At 40.4% G+C, this 27,568-nt stretch overlaps 1 protein-coding gene across 1 annotated transcript in view; it reads left to right on the top strand.

Annotated features, from left to right (window-relative positions):
* The first annotated feature begins 13,435 nt into the window (after positions 1-13,435).
* roraa (RAR-related orphan receptor A, paralog a) overlaps positions 13,436-27,568 on the top strand; it is a 564,142-nt gene continuing 550,009 nt past the window's right edge. Inside the window, exon 1 of the mRNA XM_034176482.1 lies at positions 13,436-13,748. Coding sequence (XP_034032373.1) covers positions 13,595-13,748 — 154 coding nt within the window. The 5' untranslated portion in view covers positions 13,436-13,594. The remainder of the gene's footprint in view (positions 13,749-27,568) is intronic.

Here is a 27,568-nt window from a genome sequence, read left to right as displayed (position 1 = left end):
CTCAGGCAAAAGAGTGGCACTCATGAATGCACTGGCTGTACCCCCCATGTGGATGAGTTATATCCAACACAGATTCAACTTTTGAAGGAAAAACAAAAGATCACCATTCCCTCCACCAAATGTCTTAATGTTTTCTTCATCTTCATCTCCTTTTGAAATTTTGATTTTTTTTTTTTTCTCTGAAGGCAGATCCTACTTGGGCCACCTGAACAGCCAGTTTGAAAGTGTGATCTCACAAGGTGAGTGGATGGCAGAGGAGAAGGCTGGCTTGCGGTCAGCAGGGAGGCAGCGGGCCTCAGGGAAAAGCTCTTAACTTCTGTCAGGCACAAATAACCGCATCATTTTTCACCTCCTGATTTTTAACTGAGAAAATCACTCTGGTCCCCAGTCATATGAACTCTACACACATGCCATGAGTCAACTCCAGCTCTGACAGAAAGGCATTCAGTCTAACCCACCGGTCTTTATTGGCTACCCACGTTTTAGCTCAGATTAAGCAGCAAATCAATTTAAACCATTACTCTCTAACTGTTGTGTCACTGGCTGTGTTTGATTCTATGTATTTGTGGCCCAGTCGCTGTAGTGCACAATAAGGCTGTGCATTAAAAATTAATATCAACTATTTGTCAAGTCATATCCTGTTATCCAAATGCGCAAATGTTACCAAGAATACAGACAATTTTTTTCTATCATTACTTCTTATTTTCAGAATTTAAATTAAATGCAAAATACACAAAGCAAATCTCCTTTATATACAAATGATGTTATGAGTAACCCGAGGCTGAATGAGGGCCCACTGCAAAGTGATTTACTGTGGTCAAGCTGCTGCTAGGTGGTGCTATTGGTGGCACTTAGATGCTCCATGTTTTAAAAGAGCAATGCAGATTATTCTCTAATAATAACACACTGCAGCGTATAGCATTCTTTTGTAAATTTCTAAAATTAATCACATATATTGTCATACTTAAATAACAGCAATGCCTTTTTTTTTACCACCTCTTTGCACCCACGAGGCCTTTCGACTGAAAAAGAGCGGCTGCCCCCGTGCTCGAGTAATTTGCCACACATCACATCATTTAACACTTTGAACTGTCAAAAATGTGTCACTCAGGATCTCTTGATACCTTCATGTGTCAGACTGAAATCATAAATACAATCATTTCCCCAATGTTGATTCTTTATTCTGTCAAGCGTTTCAGAATGTGACTGTGCCTCTTCATTTCCAACGCATGAATAAGTGAAAGGCCATTAATATGTCTCTTTCATTACACTCTGTGGCGCGTAAGCATGCAGAGAGCCGGCGAATGTGTTTGGCGGGTTTGTTTTCTCATGTCCGTTTTGTAAGACGGCAAAGATTTATGGTATAATGATGTCCAAAAATGAAGACACAAAGAAAAAAAATCCTGTTTACAACTGTTGCAGATTAAAGCAGACAGTTAGTTATATTATTATTATTAGTTTGTGAAATCACAGCTGCAGCCAGAACCAGTTAGAAGCAAAAGATTAAATATGATCCAAATGTGATTACTGCTGTACAATTATTAAAATTAGACACTGGATGAAGTGACCTTTTGACCCTTCGCTTGACTGTGAGTTGTGTTAAATCAACATTTATTGAGGATGCGCTATGCAAACATGTTGTGCAAGCCGTGATTGTGGCCAAACTGGTTGAACTTTTATGTTTTCTCTCCTAAAGATCACCCCGTCCTTTGACAAACACATTTTTTTTCTTCCTCTTTTTTTTATCGCTGCTCCTAAAACAAGATTAGAGGGGAAACTCATCAGTCTCCTTGGCTATTGTCTGATAAACTTTTTATTTGAAGGGTGTCCTGTCTGGTGTCTCTGGTGTCTTCCTCCAGTGCACTCTTGATTTGAAATATAGCCTTACATAATGAGGGAGAAAAATAGAGCGGTGTTGCACCCCTGAGCCGGTGTCAGCTTAATCAATCATTTTTAAACACAAGCAGGCATGCTTTCTCTATTCGCTTCACATCCGCCACTTCCTTCCTCTGCTCAACAATGTGACAGCAGCATAATTCATTTTAACTCAAAAATTAAACCAGAAGCGTCAAACTTGTCCTTGTAGGTCTTTGCTTTAAACACAGCGCCTACCCTACAGCTGCCGCTGAGCAGAGGCGGCTGTAGGGTAGGCGCTCGAAAGGGCTGTAGCCCCCCCATGTGTCATTTCTCACCATCATTTTCTGACTGATCCATTCCAACAGATCATTTTCACATACGAGGGCTGTCCATAAAGTATAGGTCCTTTTTATTTTTTCAAAAACTATATGGATTTCATTCATATGTTTTTACGTCAGACATGCTTGAACCCTCGTGCGCATGCGTGAGTTTTTCCACGCCTGTCGGTGACGTCATTCGCCTGTGAGCACTCCTTGTGGGAGGAGTCGTCCAGCCCCTCGTCGGAATTCCTTTGTCTGAGAAGTTGCTGAGAGACTGGCGCTTTGTTTGATCAAAATTTTTTCTAAACCTGTGAGACACATCAAGATTTTTTTAATGAAAGACGTGCGGATGGGTCCGCGCGTCGGGACGCAGCCGGCACGGTGCCGTGGCACAGGAAAAACACCTCCGTGTTGATAACCATTTGTAAAATCCAGGCGGCTTTTGATGGCTTTCAGTGGAGTGAGTATATGAGAAATTGTTTAACAGCTGGACATGTTCCAACTTGTCCTTAAGGCTTCCAACGGAAGTGTTTTTCCTGTGGCGGAGCGTCGCGGCGGCTGCGAGTTGACGCTGCAATCCGCCCGCATGTCTTTCATTAAAAAAATCTCCTTTAACAGTGGAATATCCGGATAAAATGCTGAAATCGACTTCTTCGGAAACTTCTCTGTTCTCTCACGACGTCCTGGATCAATAGAGCCTGAAATGTGGAGGTTTTCAGCTTGAAACAGGCTGACGACGGCGCCTGGGAGCGCTGCACGACGTCTCGCTCCGTGGGAAGTCCTTAAAGCGACAGTATCACCTCAAAATCTCTCATCAGCTGTTAAAATTTTCACTGAAAACCAGCTTAATTTTTCAAACCGTGTCCACTTCGATGTGTCTCACAGGTTTAGAAAAAATTTTGATCAAACACAGCGCCAGTCTCTCAGCAGCTTCTCAGACAAAGGAATTCCGACGAGGGGCTGGACGACTCCTCCCACAAGGAGTGCTCACAGGCGAATGACGTCACCGACAGGCGTGGAAAAACTCACGCATGCGCACGAGGGTTCATGTCTGACGTAAAAACATATGAATGAAATCCATATAGTTTTTGAAAAAAATAAAAAGGACCTATACTTTATGGACAGCCCTCGTACATGGAAGTTGGCCATGTTGGACACACCCATATTGTTTGTAGTACAGAGCAGAACAAAATTGTGAAACTCCAAAAAGTCAAACAAACAATATGAGTTTATTCCTTTGTGTTAAAGTAAAGGATTCACAGTCGTATGTTGCCAACACTGAAAAACAAAACGTGACTGAGGGCCCCTTCACACTTAGTATGAATCAGGCCGAATGGGCAAAAAATGCAAAGTTTGAGACACATGCGAGAGTGACGAATATTCGCTCAGCCATGTATGAATGCCGTGCAAATACCCAGAATGTGGGCCGAAGCTGTCTTGACTGATTCGCGCACATTCAGAGTGCAGTAGCTCAATGTGGACACTGGATGGCACGCCAACGTCCGGCCTTTTAATACCACCCGCTGTTGTGGTCAATGTGTTCTGACCACGGTCTACGCCCAGGTGGGTGGTTCCCGCCTCATCCATGTTGCACTTGGGGGCCACTAGGGAGATTCGACTCGCATCTGTGTTGCATTCAAGCCCCCACATGGTACATTGTGGGGGCACTCGAGTGCATTTCGGCTCATCCGTGCCACATCCAGGGCTGTTCGAACTTTCCCCACCTCGAACGCACCTTGACACGTGTGCATGTGCTCTGAATTCGGACTGGCCACGCGATTGTGCCCCACTGTTGAGAGTGCACTGCAACTGCTGTCAGAGGATTTTAGAGTGCGCCTCGACTTTGGCCGAGTGCAGGTCAAATAGCCATTCCGGCAGCATTCGCCCTCATTCAGCCTCTAGTGTTAAGGGGATGTGCGTTCAGACAGTCGGAACATTTGGCCAGGATTCGATGTGAACGAACATTTCGGACTGCCTCTCAAATGCGATCAGAATGCTCTGAATGCTTTGACTGCAGTCTGAACGCAGACAGACTGCACTTCGACCGCCGTTCGATATGTTTCCCACCACATTTTCAAATGTACGTCGACACCTCCTGAATCAAAAGGTGTCCAAATAACACAATTTTATTGTTTCTCAATTAGAAAATCAATTCTCAATTTTAATTATTCAAATATATATTTTTCTGTGAATATGATCAAAATTCACCTTTTCTGGAAATATTTTGAACAAAATTGCTGCAACAAGATGCCATGATACACTGGGAAATGCAATTTCCCAGCATACCATTAGCAGATCAAAGGACACCAATGTGCAGTGGGTGAGGAAAACACACCTCACACTGGTCTGGTGTGTCCACTGTTAATGTGTCTTTCACTTGTCTCCTTCCAGCAAGGTCACTCAAATTTTGAGAACTGCCTACTTGAGACAGACTTACCACAGTACCGTATTGTTTATATGTCTTTATGATTGATATAAATGAAGTCCAAGGCATATTCAGTGACTTGGAAATATGTTCATGTATCCAACCCCTGACTTCTCTCAAAAAAAAAAAAAACTGGCTGTAAAAGTGATGATTTAATCCTTATACTTAGAATGAAATGCCCCCATCTCAACTTTTTTTGGAATGTCTTACAATACAAGAATGAATCCATATTAACAAATGAAGTGAAGCTGGCCACATAAATCATGAAATATCTTGGATTCATAGTGTCTGAAATGAAATCAAAGTCAAAATTAATGTAAGAATCATTGTATTTTGTTTTTGTGTATTTTCCATATCATCCCAACTTTGTCTGATGGGGATTGGGGATGCAGTGTACAACACTTAGACTTCAGCAGAAAGTAAACGTTGTCAGTATGGTGAAAAATGGAAAGAAAAGACATCTTTAATGAAGAAACCAAGTACCTTTACTCCCTGTGCCCTGCTTTGCACTCAGATTAGGCATTGTGTAAATAGCAAAGTGGTGTTAGACAAACCACAAATACACTTGCGCTTTAGACAGCACACTATAGATAATTAAGATAGGGCCCCTCCATCCTGACTGTCATATGTTGGGAAGAGTTATTTGTTCTGCCAAATTTGTCAGAAGGCCAGTTATGACTGTTAGTTCCATCTGTTGTGTGTGAATTAACATTATATACTGTAATCACTTAAAATTTAACATGTATATTTGCACATTTACTATAAATTCTGTGTCCCCTCTACTAAATAATCATTCCCTTCCAGCCTCACCATGAAAAAGAAAACACACCTCTGGATCCACCACCCCTGCTGTTGTCCTGATACATTTGTAGTTTGTAGATAAAACACTTGTTCTCTGCTTTATCTCATACAGATCTAATGCATGCTGCAAAGCGAGCACTGTGATATTTATGGCTGTGTGTGTGTGTGTGTGTGTGTGTGTGTGTGTGTGTGTGTGTGTGTGTGTGTGTGTGTGTGTGTGTGTGTGTGTGTGTGCGCACGTTCCATACCAGCCAAGTAACCACAAGTGGAACTCTTAAGTCTGTCTACTTCAACTCTCCCAAATGCAATTTCTGCATTTTAATGGCTGAATGTACAACAGGCATTGGAGCATTAGTGTGAGGTTCAAATGGTCAAGTTGCAGTAGGTCAGGAGGTCGGCAAAATTTTCAGGAACCACAGCTGAGCTGAAGGAATGGAACTTGGCCTGTTCACTTGGCAGCGAAAGATTCTTTCTGGCTGTCGGCCCACAGCGCAGCACCGTTCCAAAAGTTATATCATACTCTTAGTGGTAAATTAAACATGTGAGGTAAACTGGAATGAACCAGGAAGAAGATGGTTTTTGGATGCATTTGTTACAAATCAATATTTTCAAAGTTTTTAAAAATACCTTCCACTAAACAACATTTTGTCTTCCTGTACATAGTTTTGTGACTATTTTTTGGCTCCGCGTCATCTGGAATGGAAACCATTAACTGTATATACAGTTGTGCTCAAAAGCAGAGGTGGGACGAAGTCACCATCAAGTCACTCTCAAGTCATGAATCAGCAAGTCCCAAGTCAAGTTCAACTCATAATGACCACCATTTGCTTGCAAGCTGACTTGAGACTTGATTTGGGACTTGCAGATTGATGACTTGAGAATGACTATCCAAATGACCCTGATGAAAAGTTTACATACCCCTGTTCTTAATACCGTGTATTGCTCCCTTTAACATCAAAGACAGCTTGGAGTCTTTTATGGTTGTTGTGGACGAGGCTCTTTATTTACTCTGATGGTAAAGTTGCCAATTCTTCTTGGCAAAAAGCCTCTAGTTCCTATAAATTCCTGGGCTGTCTTGCATGAACTGCACATTTGTGATCTCCTAGAATGGCTCAATGAAACTGAGGTCAGGAGACTGAGATGGCCACTCCAGAACCTTCACTTTATTCTGCTGTAGCCAATGACAGGTCGACTTGGCCTTGTGTTTTGGATCATTGTCATGTTAGCGTCCAAGTATGTCCCATGCGCAGCTTCTAGGCTGATGAGTGCAAATTTACCTCCAGTATTTTCTGATAACACGCTGCATTCATCCTGCCATCAATTTTGACCGTTTCCTGTGCCTTTGTAGGTCACACGTCCCCAAAGCATCAGCAATGCACCTCCGTGCTTGACAGTAGGACGGGTGTACCTTTCATCAAAGGCCTTGTTGACTCCTCTCCAAATGTAACGTTTATGGTTGTGGCCAAAAAGTTCAGTTTTGGTCTCATCACTCCAAATGACTTTGTTCTCTGTGTTTGGTGTATTGTAAAGGCATCTTGACACTTGCATGAATTTAATCCGCATACTTTCACGCACTCTGCCATGCAGGAGAGTAAACATGTCACAAACCGTTATAAACTGTGCATGGCTTTGTGCAAGTGCACAAAGAAAATTTTGAAACGTTCAAAATCTCTGTCATGCATTACATGAACATTGCGCAAAAAAAATTAAAAAAACACTGTGTGACTGCATCAACGCACCGCATCACAGTGGAGCTCATCTGATTGATTATAACGAGATGTTGACTCTATCATAAACATACTTTTACAGCTACTCATAAGAAGGAATGAACATGTAATTGTTTTGCCAAGCCATTACAATATAAACACTACAAATACATTCTCCACCTCATGCAGTGCATGAGAGAGGGAGAGAGAAAAGCTGCAGCTGAAATGGTCGTCTGTGATCCCTGAAGCGATTAAATGTGTTTTCAACAGCCAAACTCTGAGAGAAAATGACTAATCTGCTACAAAATAATCATGTTATATACGCAAAGTCCAGCGCACAAAGTGCAGCATCCAGCTGGGAACACAGTGGGAGGCATTGTCACAACAAAGTGCGCGAGAGTGAGGAGCCAAAATGCGTGCAAGTGTCAAGGCATCTTAAGCAAGATAACTTGTGGAATTTGCATAGTAATAGCTTTCTTCTGGTGACTCGAACATGCAGCTCATTTTTATTCAAGTGCCTCTTTATTATGCATCTTGAAATAAACACACCACTTTTTTTCAGAAAGTCCTGTTTTTCAGCTTAAGTTATTTGTGGGTTTTTCTTTGCATCCCAAACCATTTTCGTGGCAGTTGTTGCTGAAATTTTTGTTGGTCTACCTGACTGTGGTTTGGTTTCTCTCATTTTCCACTTCTTAATTGCAGTATGAAGACTGCTGATTGGCATTCTCAGTCCCTTGGATATCTTGTTATATCACTGTCCTGTTTTATACAATTCAGTTACATTTTCTTTGGCAATTCTTTTTCTTACCTATGACTCAGAAACCAAAAACATCAGTGCAGTACTGGATGAGAGATGCAAGGGTCTGTCAGAAGCCCAGGAACTCACTGACCTTTTATATGCAGAGTTGTTTGACAAATGGCTTCACATAACCACTAACCATGAGTGAAAAAATAAGTTTTTGCGTTATTCATATTCTCTGAAAAATGGCCAAAAAAAAATCTAAAGTTCTGCCAGGGCATGTAAACTTTTGAGCACAACTGTATACTTAACAAACCCTCTGTGGCATCACTCATAGATCTTCTGAAGAGCTAGTTTGAAGCTCAAATGGGGCCATTTCAATTCACCAGTCACCATCTTGGTAGTGCCAGACTCCACCTAACTCCTGATTAACCTATAAATGGGCAAGACCAGTGTGACATAGGTGGGATGAAAGAAGCCCAAACACTAACAGTCTTACGTTGTTTTGGGTGTTTGATTTGTGATTATTTGTGCAGATGGGGCAATGGTTTTCATAATGGTTGGCTTTGTGAGTGGGTGTTAAACCTTACAACCAGTATATTGTCTCAGTAACTATGGAGTAACAGTACCAACCTCACTAAGCTATGATACATGGTAATTTGTGCTAACAGTGCTCATATACAAATTAAATAATACTGAAACATCACTCAGCAGAAATACTGAAGCACAGACTTATTAGAAGAAGGGAAGAAAGGCCGTAGGGCTTTTATTGTTCATGTAAATATATGAATTCATAAAACAAAAAAATAATATAAACTGGTGAGGTTTTATTTTTAATGAACAGGTAAACTGTCTATAGAAACCAAAACCATTTTTTCGTACCAGCCCATAAACATGTTTATTTCTGCTGTAAAGTTAAACATTTTAACATGGGCTTCTATAGAGAGTGGCTTTCTTTTGGAGTCAACCTCAAGTGGCCATTCAAGGAACTGCATGAGTTTAAACTTTTGTGTTGACTTCATTTTTCAGCACCGGAGGTTGGTGCCTGGGGGAGGTGGGGGACATGAACTGTATCCTGATGAGTCAATTCACATTGTTTATGAAAATAATACAGTTGTTCTTCTCTGTACGAGGAAGAAAAAAAATTCTGTCAAGATCATTACTAACATAAAATTCAAAACTTGGTGTCTGTTAGAACACGCGGTGTGTCAGTGGCCCTGGCATCCAGAGTAACTTTGCAGATTTGTAAAGAAATGTAAGCACCGAAAGATAAATATGCGTTTTGCAGCAACATGTGCTGCAGATTAGGTGATATCTTTTTCAGGAACATTCACATGTATTTCAACATGTCAGTGCAGAGCTACACTTTACATATGCTGTAATAACAAGCCCATTTTGGTGCCCTAGGTGCGATTATGGTTTGGCGCTCCCCACCTCTCCATGCGCACACACCACCCCATGTATTAACGGACAACAGCTGTATGATAGACAGTTAAGGTTTAATTGTTGATCAAACACACCAACAAAAAAATAATGTAAATAACAATAAAACTAATTTAAGTTCCTGTTCAGATTTTGTGCAGATGTTTTAGAAAGTCTACAAAACAGTGCAATATAATATAAAACAGAACACAAAATTAACTCAGTGTCAGTCCCAGTGACAGCAAATTTTTTTTCCAACAACATAAATGGAAATGGTGCTATGGTCCCCACACACACACACACACACACACACACACACACACACACACACACACACACACACACACACACACACACACACACACACACACACACACACACATACAGCTAAATCAGCGATAGTCATTGTGGGCTTGAATAGCAGCAGGAATGAAGGATCTCCTGAAGCGCTCTGTCCTACACCGAACGGTAGTGTATGTAGTGTATTTAGCTCCTGGGTTTTTGGCAAAATTACTTTATTCTTATGTATTACAAATAGTAAACCAATGATGATGACGACGACAATAATAAATTATTGAATAATCTTTTGTCAAGGTATTACATTCTGGTTATGATAATAATAATAATAATAATAATAATAATAATAATAATAATATTTATTATGTGCAAAAACATATTTAAAATGGCTACAAAAGTGGAGCTTCAAGAGGTTTGGGGTGGGACTTTTCCACCCCTCACCCCGGTGGTTCCATCCATGCACCAGAGTGTGTGTGCAGAGACAAAGAAAGTTCACTGTCTTTTCTTACAGACTCTGTGCTCTCAAACAACAACACAGATGATCTTAAATTGACTTATTGCATATTTAAAGTGAAGCAGTTTCTTCAAGTATTAAAAAAAAGTTGCCTAAGTTGTCTTGAATCAGCTTTGCTGGACAATCTTCTCAAAGCTGCGGGCATCCCTGTTGCTTGTACATCTTTTCCAACCACACTATTCTCCAGTCAACTTTCCATGGCTATGCTTTGTTCCAGAACTCTGAACAGCCAGAGCTTTCAGCAGTGACCTTCGGTGGCTTAACCTCCCTGTGAATGGTGTCCGTGAGTGTCTTCTCAACAACTCTCAGGTCAGCAGTCTTCCCCTTAATTGTGGTTGTGTATAATGAACCAGATTTGAGGTATTCATAGTGCATAAATAGTGACTTGACATAAAATATTCTAATATTTTGAGATATGCATTTTTATTTTTGGAGCAGGAGGCTGTAATAATCAAAATTTAAATAAAAATAATGAGTGAAGCAATTTACTTTCTATGTACTGAAACTAGAATATGTAAAATTCTTATTCTATGACGTACCTGACAAATTTTCTTCCACAATATTATAATTGTTTGAGATGCATCTGTAATGTCATCCATACCTGCTCCTGATTTCCATTGTTCCCTGCAAAAAAACAAAACAAAACAAGATATGTCAGTGTTCAACAGGTGGCAGACAGGTCCATAACATTTTACATAAAACAAAATTACTTTTTGGGTTAAACTGGCACGTCGAAATTACTAATGCCTAATCACTTGTCCTCAACCTCCGGTAGAAATGATGGTCTAAAAGATGGTTTTGTCTCAATGGCCGGTTTTCCCCTTCATCAAAACTGTAAGGGGTGATTAAAAAAAACACAAATCATCAGTTTAACAAATTTTAAGCCACAAAATAATGAATAATTAGTGCCATGGTCACTTTCAGTGACAGGTAGTGCATAGCCAAGTTTAGAATACCGCTAGCAAACAACAGAAGCCGTGGCTGCTAGCTGTTGTAGAACAACGATGCCTGTCCTTTCTGAGCATTTTATTACAAGTATCTGTAATAATAGGACTTGTTGTCTGTGCTCCAGTATTTCTGTTGAGTGAAATTTTAAATTTTTTAATTTATATGTTAGCACCGTTGGGACTGTTAGCAGGTATCATTAGCTTTTGATGTTTGCTCCATTGTTACTCTATGGCAGGCCTGTATGGTAGAGTGGCCAGATGGAAGCGACTCCTTAATGTAACACACAGCAGCCCACCTGGAGTTTGCCAACAGGCACCTGAAGGACTCTCAGACCATGAGAAACAAAATTCTCTAGTCTGATGAGGCAAAGACTGAACTCTTTGGCATGCAGGCCAGGCATCATGTTTGGAGGAAACAGGCACCATCCCTACAGTGAAGCATGGTGGTGGCAACATCATGCTGTGGGGATGCTTTTCAGTGGCAGGAACTGGGAGACTCGTCAAGGTTGAAGGAATGATGAATCCAGAAATGTACAGAGACATCCTGGATGGAAACCTGCTCCAGAGCGCTCTTGACCTCAGACTCAGGGGACGGTTCACTTTTTAGCAGCACAATGGCCCTAAGCACACAGCCAAGATATCAAAGGAGTGAGTTCAGGACAATTCTGTGAATGTCCTTGAGTGGCTCAGCCAGAGACCAGACCTGAATCTGATGGAACATCTCTGGAGGGATCTGAATGTGGCTGTGCACTGACGGTCCCCATCCAACCTGATGGAGCTTGAGGTGTTGCAAAGAGGAATGGGGAAAAAAACTGCCCAAAGGTAGGTGGGTCAAGCTTGTGGCATCATATTCAAGAACTTTTGAGATTGTAATTGCTACCAAAGGTTCATCAACAAAGTATTGAGCAAAGGGTGTGAATACTTATGTACTTATGATTTCTTAGTTTATTTTTAATAAATTTACAACAATTAAAAAAACTTTTAATGTTGTCATTATGGGGTGTTGTGAGTAGAATTTTGAGAGAAAAAAATAGTTTATTCAATTTTGGAATAAGGCTGTAACTTAACAAAATGTGGAAAAAGTGAAGTGTTGTGAATACTTTCCAGATGCACTGTATGATTTCTGTGTCAACCCTTTGTTGAAGTTTTAATTGCATGCATACGGTCTAAAATACTGTTGAGCTTGTTGTGATCACTGCTGTGTAGATTTTAAAAAGGTTTTACTGTGCAAAATTCTTTGTTTTTTTTAAGTCTGCCTTCTGTGGTTAAATATTTAGTTTGGGTTTCATCTTCAACATCCTTAAAGTCCTAAAAAAAATTATGATTGTGCATAAAACACTTATATGAACAAATTTTTGACTTGAAAAGATTACTGTAGATTTCTGTGATATAGGTCCATATCTGAAATAACTCAAAAGCTCAGGGGGATTCTCCTCACCATCGCTGTTTGTTATTTGGTTTACTGTATTTTTTCCCCCACGATTACTTCAAACAGCTTCAGGACACAAAACTGCGTTTCACATAAAATAGAAGTCCTTCAATTTTGCAAGTTGAATGATTTTCATCCATTAAAAAAATGGACATGGTTTGTAGTATCAATGGAAGAATGCACTCTAATGAGTGCCATTCTAGCTGCACAGTAAATCAGAATCCACATAGCTCACAGGTGATCTTTTAAGAACAAACTGTGTGTGATTACCTCACGACCTGTTTTGGTGTAATCTCACCCCCCGTCCCCCTGACTTTGATTTGAGAGTGCAGGTACACGTCAAAGTCCACGTGCCGTGCCTTGGAAGAGGCGTGGCAGCGCCTGCAGGGCTGATCACGTGCAGAAAGCATGGTGGTGACTGCGCAAGAGGCGTGCGCGCGCATACCTGCACCCACACTAAACTTGGAACTGTCTGCACAGAGATATTAACCAATGAGAGGACGAGTGTGCACACAACTTGCAATAGAATAAAATCATTTTAGTCATGATGCTGATTTGAATTTTTAAAATGCGTTTTGTTTGGGGTCAGATTAGCAATCAAATGCATAATGTCTAATTTGCAGTTTATATTCACAAGCGTAAATTTGATGGTCTGCATGGGGTGGTGGTTTTATTGGGATGACAGTGGGCATGTATGAAGTGCAGGTTGGTGTTCATTTGATATTGAAATTGCATGATTTATTTTTGACAGTTTCAGCCAATTAAATACATCAGTGTATGACAACATTTTATGCAAGATGAAAAAAAAAAATGCATTTGCAGGGGGCTTTTTTTTTTGGTCTGTGCAAATATTGCCATTCCCGTGCCAAATCGTGCACGGTCGATGATTACTTTCAGGCCTTCATCTATTCCTCGACTATTGACAACCTCTCCCTTTTCCCTGTGCACGACTGGAGCTCTCACTAGCGCTGCTAGTGGACAATCAGACCTGCACACCCACCTCCAGACACACTCGCATTTCTCATTTCTTACTTCTACTCATAATTAGACAGCAAGAGGCAGCGTCGGAGCTCACACATCGTGCAGAATTAGTTTGAAGTAGTAGGCGATAGTTGAAGTGTAAAGCTGAAATTCAACATGGAGTCCCCTCCAGATCCAGCGAGCGACCCGGGCAACAGCGCCTCGGAGCCGGCTACCCCGGTCAGGGAAACCCCGGTAAACCTGGAGACGCTCCGGAAAGCGGACCACGCAGCCCCGGTTCGAAGGCAGAGCTGCTCGAGCACCAATAGAGGTAAGAAGACAAGTGGGGAATTAATGATCTTTTTCCCCCCCCTGCTCTATAAGCTTGCAACGTTTTGAATGTCATCATAGCGGCTTTTTACGCGCTGCGATCCTCGGCTCCGGTTTGCGCTCATTGACAGCTCACGGGGTGAAACGGTCACACACACGTCACATTTACTCACTGCAACCTCAATCGATTACAGCTTCTATTGATCAGCACGGAGCTCCGCGTGATTCCAGCGCGATTTTGCGTCAAAAGTGAACTTTTGAGAACTGTGCGCCGGTATATCGATTGTTCCCCACCACCACACTTTTCTTTCTTTTTTTTAATAAGAGACGTGTCCTCCACTGTTCCCGACAGTGCACACAGCGTGCACGGCGCTGTCTGACCGGGATCGATTGTGCATGTCCGGCTATAACAGATTTTGACACCGCTCCATGTGCGCAAAAGGCGCGCCGTGTGCTGCTGGAAAATTTGCTTTAAAGAATGAAAAAAAAAATGTCAGCTGCGATATTCAGCGTGATTTATCCACGTCCGTGTTGTACAGTACAGACAGTATTTAACCACACCCCCGTTGTCTCTCCAGCGCAGGCGAAAACGCGCTCATCCAACTTCAAACAACGCATTTCTTGCGGTATAAATGTGCGCGCCGTGGACGTGACAATGAATTCATTGCGCGCCGGCGCGAATGCGCGCGCTCTTGCCGGGTATATTTAGAGTGTGATATGGAGAATGTGGAATGTAAGCTGGTTATGTAACAGGTTTAGCCATAAACAGAGGCGCGCACAGCTGAGAGCACAGATCGCCATCGCACAAGCTCTTTCACTCCTGCGCACGAGTTCATCCACATTAAAACATCAGTGCGCTTAAAAAAAAAAAAAAAAACTAAAGGGAAAGTGTGATTTGGCAAGCTGGCACAGCCCGGCCGGTTATGTAACAGCACGATCCAAATACAGCAGGTACACTCAGGACACTTTGGAGATTAATTTTTTTCCTCCACAAGTCTGACTTTGAGACACTGCTAACCTGCTGACCCATATTCACCCCACCCTTTTTATGCACAGGATTAAAGTGCGTCTGGGAAAGAGAAAAAGACAGGAAAAAGAACGCCTTTGGTCTGTTATGTAATGCTGAATGGATAAAAAAAAAAGTTCAGAGGGACAACCTCTGCAGCTTTCAGCTTTAAAGGAGTTTCCCTGCGCTGCAACTTCATTTTTAAACCTATTTTCAAAAGATCAAAACCTGCAAAAGAAACGTTTGCACACTGGCATCATAAATGCAATGCAGTAAAAATCTCTAAATTAATATATTACAGATGATTACTCTCCATGCAGTAGTCAGTACAATGATCAAAAACTGCCGCAAGAATAGGGGCTTCTTTCTTTAATCTTATCTGCAGAATTGTTAAACCCAAGTGCTCCTATAAAATGTAGTGGATCACAGCCTTTTTCTCATCTCAAAACTTTTAAGATGCTGCACTATATATGTGCACATACGCCATAAGACTGTAAGTCACCATCAACAATGAAACAATGTGGCAGAGACAGAGCTTCCATGTATATACATATATATATATATATATGCGTAACCCATCATATATGCGCCAGCATTTCCAGGTTAAAGAACCGGGCAAAGTAGTCAAGTCTTGCGAGAACACATCTGGTGTTAACTTTTGAAAAATTCCTTCCATCACATTAGCAAGTAGCACATGCGCTTGCTTCCAAAACAGATGGTTTTTGGTTCAACCCCCGTGTCTAATCTCCACATAATATAATGTGAAACTGTGTCAGGATCTGTATCTGGTGTAAAACGTCTGGGATGGGGTAATTTTAATCAGGGATGCAGCACAGTTGTTGCCAAACTTCAGTGATTTTTGTGCAGTCCAAATGCACCATTTCAGTCTTTTTTTTTTGTCATGTCAGCAAATCTTGTGGCAACTTTCACTTTTTGAAAATTCTGTAGAAATTTAGTGACATTGGTTTATAATTATACCAAGCTTTTGTATCCAGTGAAAATCGGTTATCAGTATTACAGATGTGCTATGGTAAAATTGCAGGTCACTGTGGCCTGCTTCTTTTGCAGCTGCCTGAATTTTATTGTGCGGACATACTTTGTTTGAGTTGGGGCAAAATATATTGATTGCATGCAAATCCTGCCCAAAACTGAACTGAGTCTATCCAGTGACTCATTTATTTATTTGAGTGATCAGTGCTGAGGACACCCACTGTGCACAAGGTCAAAATGCAGAAATTGTAATTTTATTTAATGTGCGCATGCAGATGTGCAAGTGTTATGTGAAGCAGTAATTGCCATTTGTTTATTGTGGTGGGTCCATTCAGAAAAGGATTATGTAATTAAAAAAAACAAAACAACTTAAAAACATTTGTGGCTTGCTGTAGACTTCTAAAGTTGTAAGACATTTTCAGGATTACACTTCCAAAAGCAGACTCAGGATTTTTAAGGCCCCAGCCACAGAAACCAAACAATGCACGACAGGCGGTTGGCGTTTGCTCAAGTGCAATTTGCTTTTCTGCACCGGCTGTATTAGACTTTGTGAGGATGCACATTTCTTGTTCTGTGTGCAGAGCATTACATGTTTTAACCCTGAGTGCTAATACCTTTTAAGTAGAAAGGGCTTACTTCAGCAGAAGCTGGAAGACTTGAGTGGGTCAGAGAACAGGCCTTGAAGGGCCATGGATATCATTACTGGAAAAGTACGGTGGAAAAAAAGGTATTATTTTCATATTGCATGATCCCACAGTTTGCACATTTGAAAACAATCAATATTAATGGCTTGGTTATGTAAGGCGATGTCTCTGCAGAGGCTTGGAATCTTGCACAGGGACGCTCTGAAGGTGCAGATCTGTCCTGGATCCTCTCCATTAACAAGGGTTTGTGTGTTTGGTGGAAGTATTGTAGTACTCTGCGCTGAGTGACAGGGAGCAATTAGTCTTCTCACGCTGGTGCTCCAGAAATGCTTGTTATTCCCAGTTAGAGCAGCAGTGAGTCATCTGAACATCATTTTCTTTGGTTAGGGAGAAAAAGGTGGAACTGATGGAGAGGCGTTTGAGACAGACGTCTCTAATGCTGAAAATAAAATAAAAAACAGACACACCTTGTTTTCATTGTGTTGGAGCATTGCAAAGGTTGCAGAACATTGATGTATTCAGCACATTTGCTGGGCTCTACCTATCGATCGCTGTCATCAATTAATCTGTTTTTAATTGTCACTCCGTTCATGATGTAGTTTATGAAATACAACAAATGACTAAAACATTTTCTCAGAATTCAAAGAGACATTGTCAAATGACTTGGTCAAACCACTGGTGGCTTTAAAAATAGGCTCTTTCAAAATTTAGTCACTGAATGGACTGCATTCATAAAGTGCTTTTTCAATTTGAAGCAGACCCTCAGAGCACTTTACAGTGATGCCTCATATTCTCCCATTTACTCACCCTGCACTCAATGTTGGACCTTGCTCAAAGGCACTTTAATGAGCCTCCCGTCTGATTGAGAATTGATCCGAGGACCCACTACTTTGAAGCCTCCAAGTAAGCACCTCCCCGTTATCCAAAATCCTCAAAGCCATTATGTGCCATTAGTAATGTCCCAGTAAAATTGCAGTAATTGGTATTACGCCAGATGATGGCATTATTTTGATTGATCAGTATCAGATGGATTGAACATGAGTTTCACACAGATCAATCTGGGTTCCGTCTGGCTCCACTTCATAAGCACAGTGCCGATAGTGCAACAGCTGTTAGCTCTATCAGTGCTGTGCTGGCTGCTTTGAAAGCATATTGACGCTCTGCTTCACTTCAACTACACACCGAGTTTTTTAGTGATGGCTGGTGCATGTGATGATTATTACCAACCAATCAGGTTGCACTTTATACATGAATACAGAAGTTTTTCCACATTATCTTGTGTGCATTTTCCTTCAGGTAACAGGCACCGTCAGGCCCATAGTCGTAACAGCAGGGGGAAGGTCTCCACCCGCCTCTCCCACGGGTGAAGATCCACTTTCAAAAACATAGTGTATAGACATTTTTTGTCTACAGTGATGAGGATAAATATGTTTTGAACTTAAAACTCAGCCATCAGAATGTTCATCAATGTCGTCCAATCAATATTGTTCTACTATTACAGTGCAGCACTAAGCACTGCAAGTATAATATTTGAATGAAAATAAAAACAGCACCATCCAATAACAGTGTGTGTGTGTGTGTGTGTGTATATATATATATATATATATATATATATATATATACATACATATATATATATATATATATATACACACACACACACACACACACACACACACACACACTACACCACTGAGCTACATAGGATAAGCATTCAAATATCATAGTACTTCTGAGTTTTGTTTTTTTTTTTGTTTTGTTTTTTTTAAATACAGCCTTTCTAATTGTTGGTTCCACAGTGGAAACTAATCACACCCAACACTGCGTTTTAACTAGCTGCTCAAAAAAAGTGTCATGCAAAAATATTCCCTTTTATTTTCATAAACACATTACGGGTTTATTTTTGGGTGATGAAATGAGAGCTCTCAGTTGGAGTGGCAGCATTTATTTAGTTGTTGTTGTTGACACAAGACAGATGAGGCGCAGGGACACAGAGGCTTTTTAAAAACGTTTTATACAAAATCTCACAAAGCCTGGACTTGGCGCGGGAGCTTGCACACCACTCAAATGGACAGCAGTGTTACTGAGGCGCTGGCATTCTCAAAATCCAATGAATTAGGATTCCCTGTCCCCAGGAGAACACGCAGCAGATACAGGTACAGACTTCTGAGTCTTCAGCATGGACAGGTCCGGGAGAGCAACTCCATTAGGTCTCTTTGTTTGTGGCTGGCTGCCCGCAGTACAGCGTAATATTGAGTTTTATTGACACTTCAATTCTTAAATGAGGCAGAGGTAGGAGCTTTTGTTTGTTTGTTCATCTGAAGGACAACAGCTACATTTTTAAAAGTATTGTCTACATTAGTTGGTTCTCAGTTGAAACATTGTTCATTCAAACTGGAGATAAACAAAATTCCATGTTACTCGCTGCACACACAGTGATGTCAACTCTGACTTCAGACTGCTACGATTGAAAACACTCTTCTGTTCATGAGTTTCAAAGGTCAAATCACATTTGAACTAAATGATTATTTCAGGAACACGTGGGCACAGTGGATCAGAAATGTTTTGTGGCAGCATAAACACATTATGCATAGGTTTAGGTCATTCTGATGTGGATTTAATACAGCATGTTATTGATTATAAAGGCTGTGTTATTTATGTCTCCCCAAGTGTAATTTACAGGTGTTTAAAATTGATTAAGATTTTTGATTCACTGTGCCCCACTGTGCCTCATGGGGCACAGTGAATCAACTTAGAATATAATGAAAAAACACGATTAGAAAGATTATCAGGGGTGCCCAAACTTTTGCATACAACTGTATTTAATAATTTTCATGATTTTTCATTATAATTCATTGGTTGTCTGGATCAGAAATTTCAGTTAAATATATCATATAGCAGACAAAACCACTGGTATTTGAGAAGTGAAATGAAGTTTCTAGTATTTACAGAAAGTGTGCAGGTGCATAAATTTGGGCACCCTTGTCATTTTATTGATTTGAATACATTTATCACTAATTATTGGAACACAAAATTGGTTTGGTAAGCTCACTGACCTTGACCTCCTTACACAGGTGAATCCAGTCATGAGAAAGGGTATTTAAGGTGGCCATTTACAGATGTTTCTCCTCTTTGCATCTCTTTTAATGAGTGGCAACATGGGAGCCTCTAAACAACTCTCAAATGACCTGAAAACAAAGATTGTTCAACATCATGGATTAGGGGAAGGATACAAAAAGCTATCTCAGAGATTTCAGCTGTCAGTTTCCACTGTGAGGAAATGGAACACCGCAGGCACAGTACTAGTTTAAGGCCCGAAGTGGCAGGCCAAGAAAAATCTCATAACTTGAAGCGAAGGATGGGGAGAACAGTCAGTCAACCCACAGACCTGCTCCAAAGACCTACTACATGATCTTGCTGCAGATAGTGTCTTTGTGCATCCTTCAAATACACAGTGCGCTTTGCACAAAGAGATGCTGTATGGTGCTGTAATGCAGAGGAAGCCTTTTCACCCCACAAACAGAGTCGCTTGAGGTATGCTAAAGCACATTTGGAATAGTCAGCTTCATTTTGGAATAAGGTGCTGTGGAGTGATGAAACTAAAACTGAGTTATTTGGACATAACAAAGGTGCGGTATGCATGGCTGAAAAAGGACACAGCATTCCAAGAAAAAGTCTTGCGACCTGCAGTAAAATTTGGAGGTGGCTCTATCATGCTGTGGGGCTGTGTGGCCAGTGCAGGTACTGGGAGTCTTGATAAAATTGAGGGTAACATGGATTCCAGTCAATATCAGCAGATTCTTTAAAACAATGTTCATGAAGCAGTGACAAAGTTGAAGTTGCGCCGGGGCTGGATCTTTCAACAAGACAACGACCCTAAACACTGCTCAAAATCTACTAAGGCATTCATGCAGAGGAACAAGCACAATGTTCTGGAATGGCCAGCTCAGTGCCCAGACCTGAATATTATTGAAAATCTGTGGTATGATTTTAAGTGGGCTGTCCATGCTTGGAAACCAACATACCTGACTGAACTGGAGATGTTTTGTAAAGAAGAATGGCCCAAAATACCTTCAACCAGAATCCAGACTCTCATGAGAAGCTATAGGAAGCGTTTAGAGGCTGTTATTTCTGCAAAAGACGGATCTACTAAATATTGATGTATTTTTTCTGTTGGGGTGCCCAAATTTATATACCTGCCTAATTTTGTTGAAAGAATTATTGAAGGACCCAATGGTGGTTCTAATTGGAAATACTTTTTCTTTTTTGTTGGCATGTCTTGCATCTACAACCCCTGGCAAAAATTATGGAATCACCGGCCTCGGAGGATGTTCATTCAGTTGTTTAATTTTGTAGAAAAAAAGCAGATCACAGACATGACACAAAACTAAAGTCATTTCAAATGGCAACTTTCTGGCTTTAAGAAACACTATAAGAAATCAGGAAAAAAAATTGTGGCAGTCAGTAAGGGTTACTTTTTTAGACCAAGCAGAGGGAAAAAAAATATGGAATCACTCAATTCTGAGGAAAAAATTATGGAATCATGAAAAACAAAAGAACGTTCCAACACATCACTAGTATTTTGTTGCACCACCTCTGGCTTTTATAACAGCTTGCAGTCTCTGAGGCATGGACTTAATGAGTGACAAACAGTACTCAATCAATCTGGCTCCAACATTCTCTGATTGCTGTTGCCAGATCAGCTTTGCAGGTTGGAGCCATATCATGGACTATTTTCTTCAACTTCCACCAAAGATTTTCAATTGGATTAAGATCCGGACTATTTGCAGGCCATGACAATGACCCTATGTGTCTTTTTGCAAGGAATGTTTTCACAGTTTTTGCTCTATGGCAAGATGCATTATCATCTTGAAAAATGATTTCATCATCCCCAAACATCCTTCCAATTGATGGGATAAGAAAACTGTCCAAAATATCAACGTAAACTTGTGCATTTATTGATGATATAATGACAGCCTTCTCCCCAGTGCCTTTACCTGACATGCAGCCCCATATCATCAATGACTGTGGAAATTTACATGTTCTCTTCAGGCAGTCATCTTTATAAATCTCATTGGAATGACACCAAACAAAAGTTCCAGCATCATCACCTTGCCCAATGCAGATTCGAGATTCATCACTGAATATGACTTTCATCCAGTCATCCACAGTCCACGACTGCTTTTCCTTAGCCTATTGTAACCTTGTTTTTTTCTGTTTAGGTGTTAATGATGGCTTTCGTTTAGCTTTTCTGTATGTAAATCCCATTTCCTTTATGCGGTTTCTTACAGTTCGGTCACAGACGTTGACTCCAGTTTCCTCCCATTCGTTCCTCATTTGTTTTGTTGTGCATTTTCGATTTTTGAGACATATTGCTTTAAGTTTTCTGTCTTGACGCTTTGATGTCTTCCTTGGTCTACCAGTATGTTTGCCTTTAACAACCTTCCCATGTTGTTTGTATTTGGTCCAGAGTTTAGACACAACTGACTGAACAACCAACATCTTTTGCAACACTGCGTGATGATTTACCCTCTTTTAAGAGTTTGATAATCCTCTCCTTTGTTTCAATTGACATCTCTCGTGTTGGAGCCATGATTCATGTCAGTCCACTTGGTGCAACAGCTCTCCAAGGTGTGATCACTCCTTTTTAGATGCAGACTAACGAGCAGATCTGATTTGATGCAGGTGTTAGTTTTGGGGATGAAAATTTACAGGGTGATTCCATAATTTATTCCTCAGAATTGAGTGAGTCCATATTTTTTTCCCTCTGCTTGGTCTAAAAAAGTAACCGTTACTGACTACCACAATTTTTTTTCCTGATTTCTTATAGTGTGTCTGTGATCTGCTTTTTTTCTACAAAATTAAACAACTGAATGAACATCCTCCGAGGCCAGTGATTCCATAATTTTTGCCAGGGGTTGTAAGTTCCAAAAACGGTGTTTTTGGTTTTAGAAGTGTTTTTCCCGCTAGCTTTTACATAACCTAGGAGAGACATTCATACAAACACAGAGCAAAGCGGTTTTGTAGACACCAGCCACTGATGTCACGGTGCAGCTCTACTTTGACTGGCTCTCATCCCCCGCCACTCAAAAAACATTGCGGAACAGATTCAAACAGAATGTGACTTTTTAACCTCTTAAAATAGGTCAAGGTTAGCCATCTTGTCCAAGGTCTGTGTCCCAAGAGCTTGCATTTCATCCTGCCATGGGCTCCGGCATGTTGAAGATCATGTGATGCAAACAAGCGCTTTGATTGGTCAACATTCAAAATCACTGCTCTCGACCTCAGACTACGTAAATAGTCAAGCATAAAAGTGGGCAAAAATTTAAAACTGGCAGGATTTTGCAGTTAAACTTTTTGCCTGTGCTATATCTCAGCAGTTCTTCAAAGTACAAATGTTTACTTTTTAGTCCACTTGAAGTGAGAACGAACTGAATGAAAAATGGGACTCAGCTGGCGGCCTATCACTACAAACCTGGAGGACGTGATCCAAACAAAGCTGATATTTTATGCATTTTTGTAAAAAAAAAACAAACAAACAAACAAAACAAAAACACTTTGTTACTTAAATTATAAATCTGCAATTATAACTGTTATATAATATTCTGATTTCAAGTTTTATCTTGAGCACAAGCTCAACTGTTCTGTAGTAATTGTTTTTTTTTTAACATTGCTGACTTAATAATAATAATAATAATTATTATTATTATTATTGTTATTATTATAAAAACATTTCCACTTCAAATCTTTGAAATAATTTTCCCCAAACTGTGATGGTTTCTTGGCAACACCAAATTTCCACAAAGTTTCAAGAAAAGTGGTTAATTGGTATTTGTATAACTCTGATAACAAGCCAGCAATCCAATCGATGTAACTCCCTTGACAGAGGTAGATATCAACTCACACCATGAGATGTTCAGTTTAACAGTTTGGATGAGGATGATAAAATGACTTGGAAATCCTTGTAATTAAGAGTTTCAATTTATTCATCCAAAATTGACACACACATGCACAAATCAAAGACTTGATCTTTGTCCTGTTGATCCATTGTGAACTTTTGCCCATCTTTTTGGTGTTGATTTTGGCATAATGGCTTCACCCTGGTCAACAGCCTGTCAGCCGTCATGATGTGGTGCTCTCTGAAAGGTGGATGATGTCACAGTTTTGTCTGTTGACAGTCAGTTCACGTGGACAGGCAGCAGGTGATCCGAATGTCATGTCTGACAGGACATGTGTGTCGGGCCGTGCGTGCTGCAAGTGGCGCACCGCAGGACAAGCCAACAGTTTGACAAATACACCACTTTCAGTCACGTATCAGCAGAAATATGCCGTAACAAATGCAGTTTGGTCAGTTATCAGTGCTTTATTTCTCGTTTTTAAAAAAATATGTTTATCTGTTTGTTGATTTTAGCCATTTCATGCTCCTATTAAGAGAGGGAATGTAGTACAGTGGTAGAGTTTCTGTCTGGTAATCAGAGCTTATGGGTTCAAATCCCGTGAGTTTCATTTATTTTTTTAATTAACCAGGGTTAAATAACTGCTGGGTTCTGTATTGTCTCCCCTTTAATTCATATCAACCCAGTGATATTCACTAATTATACAGCTGGTTTTTATTTTATTTTCCTCCACATCAGCAGCGTGATGTGGAGGAAATAATCGTACTGCTGCTTGCACTGTGTTCCTGCTTGTAAGACACCGTCAAGTGCACCACACCGTTGCACCAGGATCGTACACACCTGTCCGTCAGCTCGATGTTTTTGTGGTTCGCTCATACGAGCTGTTCTGCTGTGAATCACCCTGATTTGTACTATGTGTGAAGGGGCCCTAAAGTGTGCATCCTTTCACTTCCTCTGTGAGGAGCAGCCCCAAACCCTGTCTTTTAAAAGGCTTTTACTCAATGTGCCTCTTTGGAAAGTTGTGGCTTCTGCTGTGACATTAATTAGCTCCTTACCGGGTCCATTTTTTGTGGAAATGTTACAGAAGCTCGAGACAAAGTATATGCCTCAAATATTTTTTGTAACTGAATTATTCGAGTTAATTGATTAATCATTTTGGTCCTAATTTGATTTTAAATTGGGCCTGCTTCCTCAATGATGTGAAGTTCTGGAATGCCAAAAGGTTTTGCACAGTACTCCTCATCTCTATCGTGTAAGACTCAGTATATTCTCATTATCCAGGCATACATTGTTTGAGTCTGTGTGCTTTAATTCAAGAAAGGATTTTTTTTTTTTGTTTGGCTACAACTTTAAGTTTGCACTGGGGTATTTTGCAGCAATCCAAGATTCATCACGCAAACAAAGTCATAGGATCTTCTTACATATTCAGACAAGCTGAAGAAAGTTAAACATTATAACACTTAACTGCGCACTGCAATAATTGACTTAAAGTATTGAGGTATAATTGCATTTGATTGATTTTGGGAACATCGCCTATGCAGCACAAATAAGTTTTGCTGTATTCGACTTCACCTAGACCGCATACTATGAAAGTTTTCCTCTTGCAGAACAATTTATTTTAGAGTTTGAACCACCAGTGGCTTAACTGGGGCTGGCGAGGAAGCTTCAGTTGGTGACAGACACCAGATTTGATGTGAAATCTCCAGTGGTGAATGGTAGCTCAGATCTGTGGCCCATTTACAGAAGTTTGTAAGTCTGAATAGTAATGACCGGAAATACTCCAGATGCGTTATTGGAGGGCGTTAAAGGCATCTAAATTTAATGTGGTACACTGTGACCTAAGTACTGGAGCCGCGTGGCACAGTGCCGTCCAGCGCCGCTCTCTGATATGATATGGACCCTGTAGAGTGGTGGAGCGCAGGGTCTAAAGGATCACTCAGAGGCATTCTTCTATCACATCTGGAGCCAAGTCTTTCACTTTGCCACCTGGGGAGCAGATGCTAAGTGTCTATATGGTCAGAGAAAATCATTTTCTTGACAACAAACCTGACATTTGTATAAAGTAGATTTTTGAAGTGTGTTAATCTAAATTCTATTTTCCATTTTTCACCTTGGTTTCATTAGGATAGTTTTGTATGAAAGAAAAGACCGAGATTAGCCTAAGTGTGTGTGTGTGTATATACACACACACACACACACACACACACACACACACACACACACACACACACACACACACACACACACACACACACACACACACACACACACACACACACACACACACACACACACACACACACACACACACACACACACAGTTGGGAAAATAAGTGTTTGATACACTGTTGAGGTCTAAGGTTCTAAAAATATTCTGGACTCACACACCATTTCAACTCATTATACAAACTTTGCATAATGTATTACCAGCCTAGAAAAATGTCAGCTACCTATTTTATAACACTACCTAAATCGGATCCTCACAGACATCTAGTGGTTAAGGTGTTGGGCTTGAGTCCAGAAGATCATGGGTTCAAATCCCCGCCTGACTGGAAAAATCACTAAGGGCCCTTGGGCAAGGCTTTTAATCCCCTATTGCTCCCGGTATGTAGTGAGCGCCTTGCATGGCAGCACCCTGACATCAGGGTGAATGTGAGGCATAATTGTAAAGCACTTTGAGCATCTGATGCAGATGGAAAAGCGCTATATAAATACAGTCCCTTTACCATATATAAATTGCATATTGTCTCGTTTGGTGTTTAGTCAGTAAAAATATAAAACACCATTTTTTGTTTTTGTTCCCATTTTTAATGCTTGAAAATAAAAGATGTAACATGTCTTCTGTGCCATGGGGGATTTGTTCCTATTGAATTTTATGAACACATTTGTTAAAGTCTGTTCACCTTTGCCCAGATAATCCATCTGCTCTGCAGTCATGTTGTATCAAAATCCTATATATAAAGCACTTTGCCTGTGTGGTTCTGTATGTCTGCAGCGAAGGCGGTACTCTTCTGTGTACGTAAGCCGTCACTTCGCTCATCAGAAAAACTGCAGCACACACTTCTTGGACATGATGTGTTACAACAATTAAACCCACAAAAAGTCATAGTATTACAGATGTTTGAAGTAAAATGCTCAAAACAGAACAAAATCAGTCCTGTTTTGTGAATTTTTTTTGGGTTGGCACCCAGTTCATATTCCTGACAGTTTCAGTTTCAAACGGGATTCACTCAGTCATGCTCATGTTAGGCATGAGCGTCACACTCTAAAAGATGACGTCTTTTTCAGCATGTGAACGATTATACCCATCCTGAATCACTGCTTTAAGACTCTTACCTTGGTCATGTTGTCAGCCACAGTCTGACAATAATTAATAATAAAAACAAAACTTCTTTGTCATCTTCGTTTTGTTTATTGATAGGATTGCAGACCAGCTTTAGAGCCGCATTCTACTGTATCGGAGTGTGTGGCATTAATTACAGCGCATCCGGAAAGTATTCACAGCCCTTCACTTTTTCCACATTTTGTTATGTGGCCCAGCCAGAGCCCAGACCTGAATTTGTTTGAACATCGCTGGAGAGATCTGAAAATGTCTCTGCACCGACGCTCCCCATCCAACTTGATGGAGCTTGAGAGGTGCAGCAAAGAGGAATGGGCAAACCTACGCAAAGATACGTGCACAATGCTTGTGGCATCATATTCAAGAAGACTTGAGGCGGTAATTGCTGCCAAAGGTGCATCAACAAAATATTGAGCGAAGGGTGTGAATACTTATATACAAGTGATTTCTTAGTTTATTTTTAATAAATTTGCTAAAATAATAATAATAAAAAAAACTTTTATGTTGTCATTATGGGGTGTTGTGAGTAGAATGTTGAAGGAAAAAAAAAGAATTTACTCCATTTTGGAAAAACATAAAAAGTAGAAAAGTGAAGCGCTGTGAATTCATTCTGGATGCACTGTAAATCAATACAGTACACAACGTGAAACAATAAAATGAAACATACAATAAATATCTTAATGCTATTTGGAAACAGCACAAGTTGGATTATTTTAGCACAATCATACAGCACTTGTAAAAACCTGATCAAGAGGAATATGTCAGTGCTGTAGTTTATTTAAAGCCATAAAAACCACCATGGTGATGTGCTGATAACAACAATGTGCTTAATTTTGTTTTTAACTACTCTTTACCTGGGTGAAGACAGGGATCTCTGCTGATTAAACAGCGTGATTATTGTGTAGATATGCATCGAACTGAACACAATGAAAGGTAACACTAAAT

The sequence above is a fragment of the Thalassophryne amazonica genome, chromosome 8 (assembly GCF_902500255.1).
Source record: "Thalassophryne amazonica chromosome 8, fThaAma1.1, whole genome shotgun sequence".
NCBI lineage: Eukaryota > Metazoa > Chordata > Actinopteri > Batrachoidiformes > Batrachoididae > Thalassophryne > Thalassophryne amazonica.
Note: the sequence above shows the minus strand (reverse complement) of the source record. Positions and strands in the feature narration are given on the sequence as shown.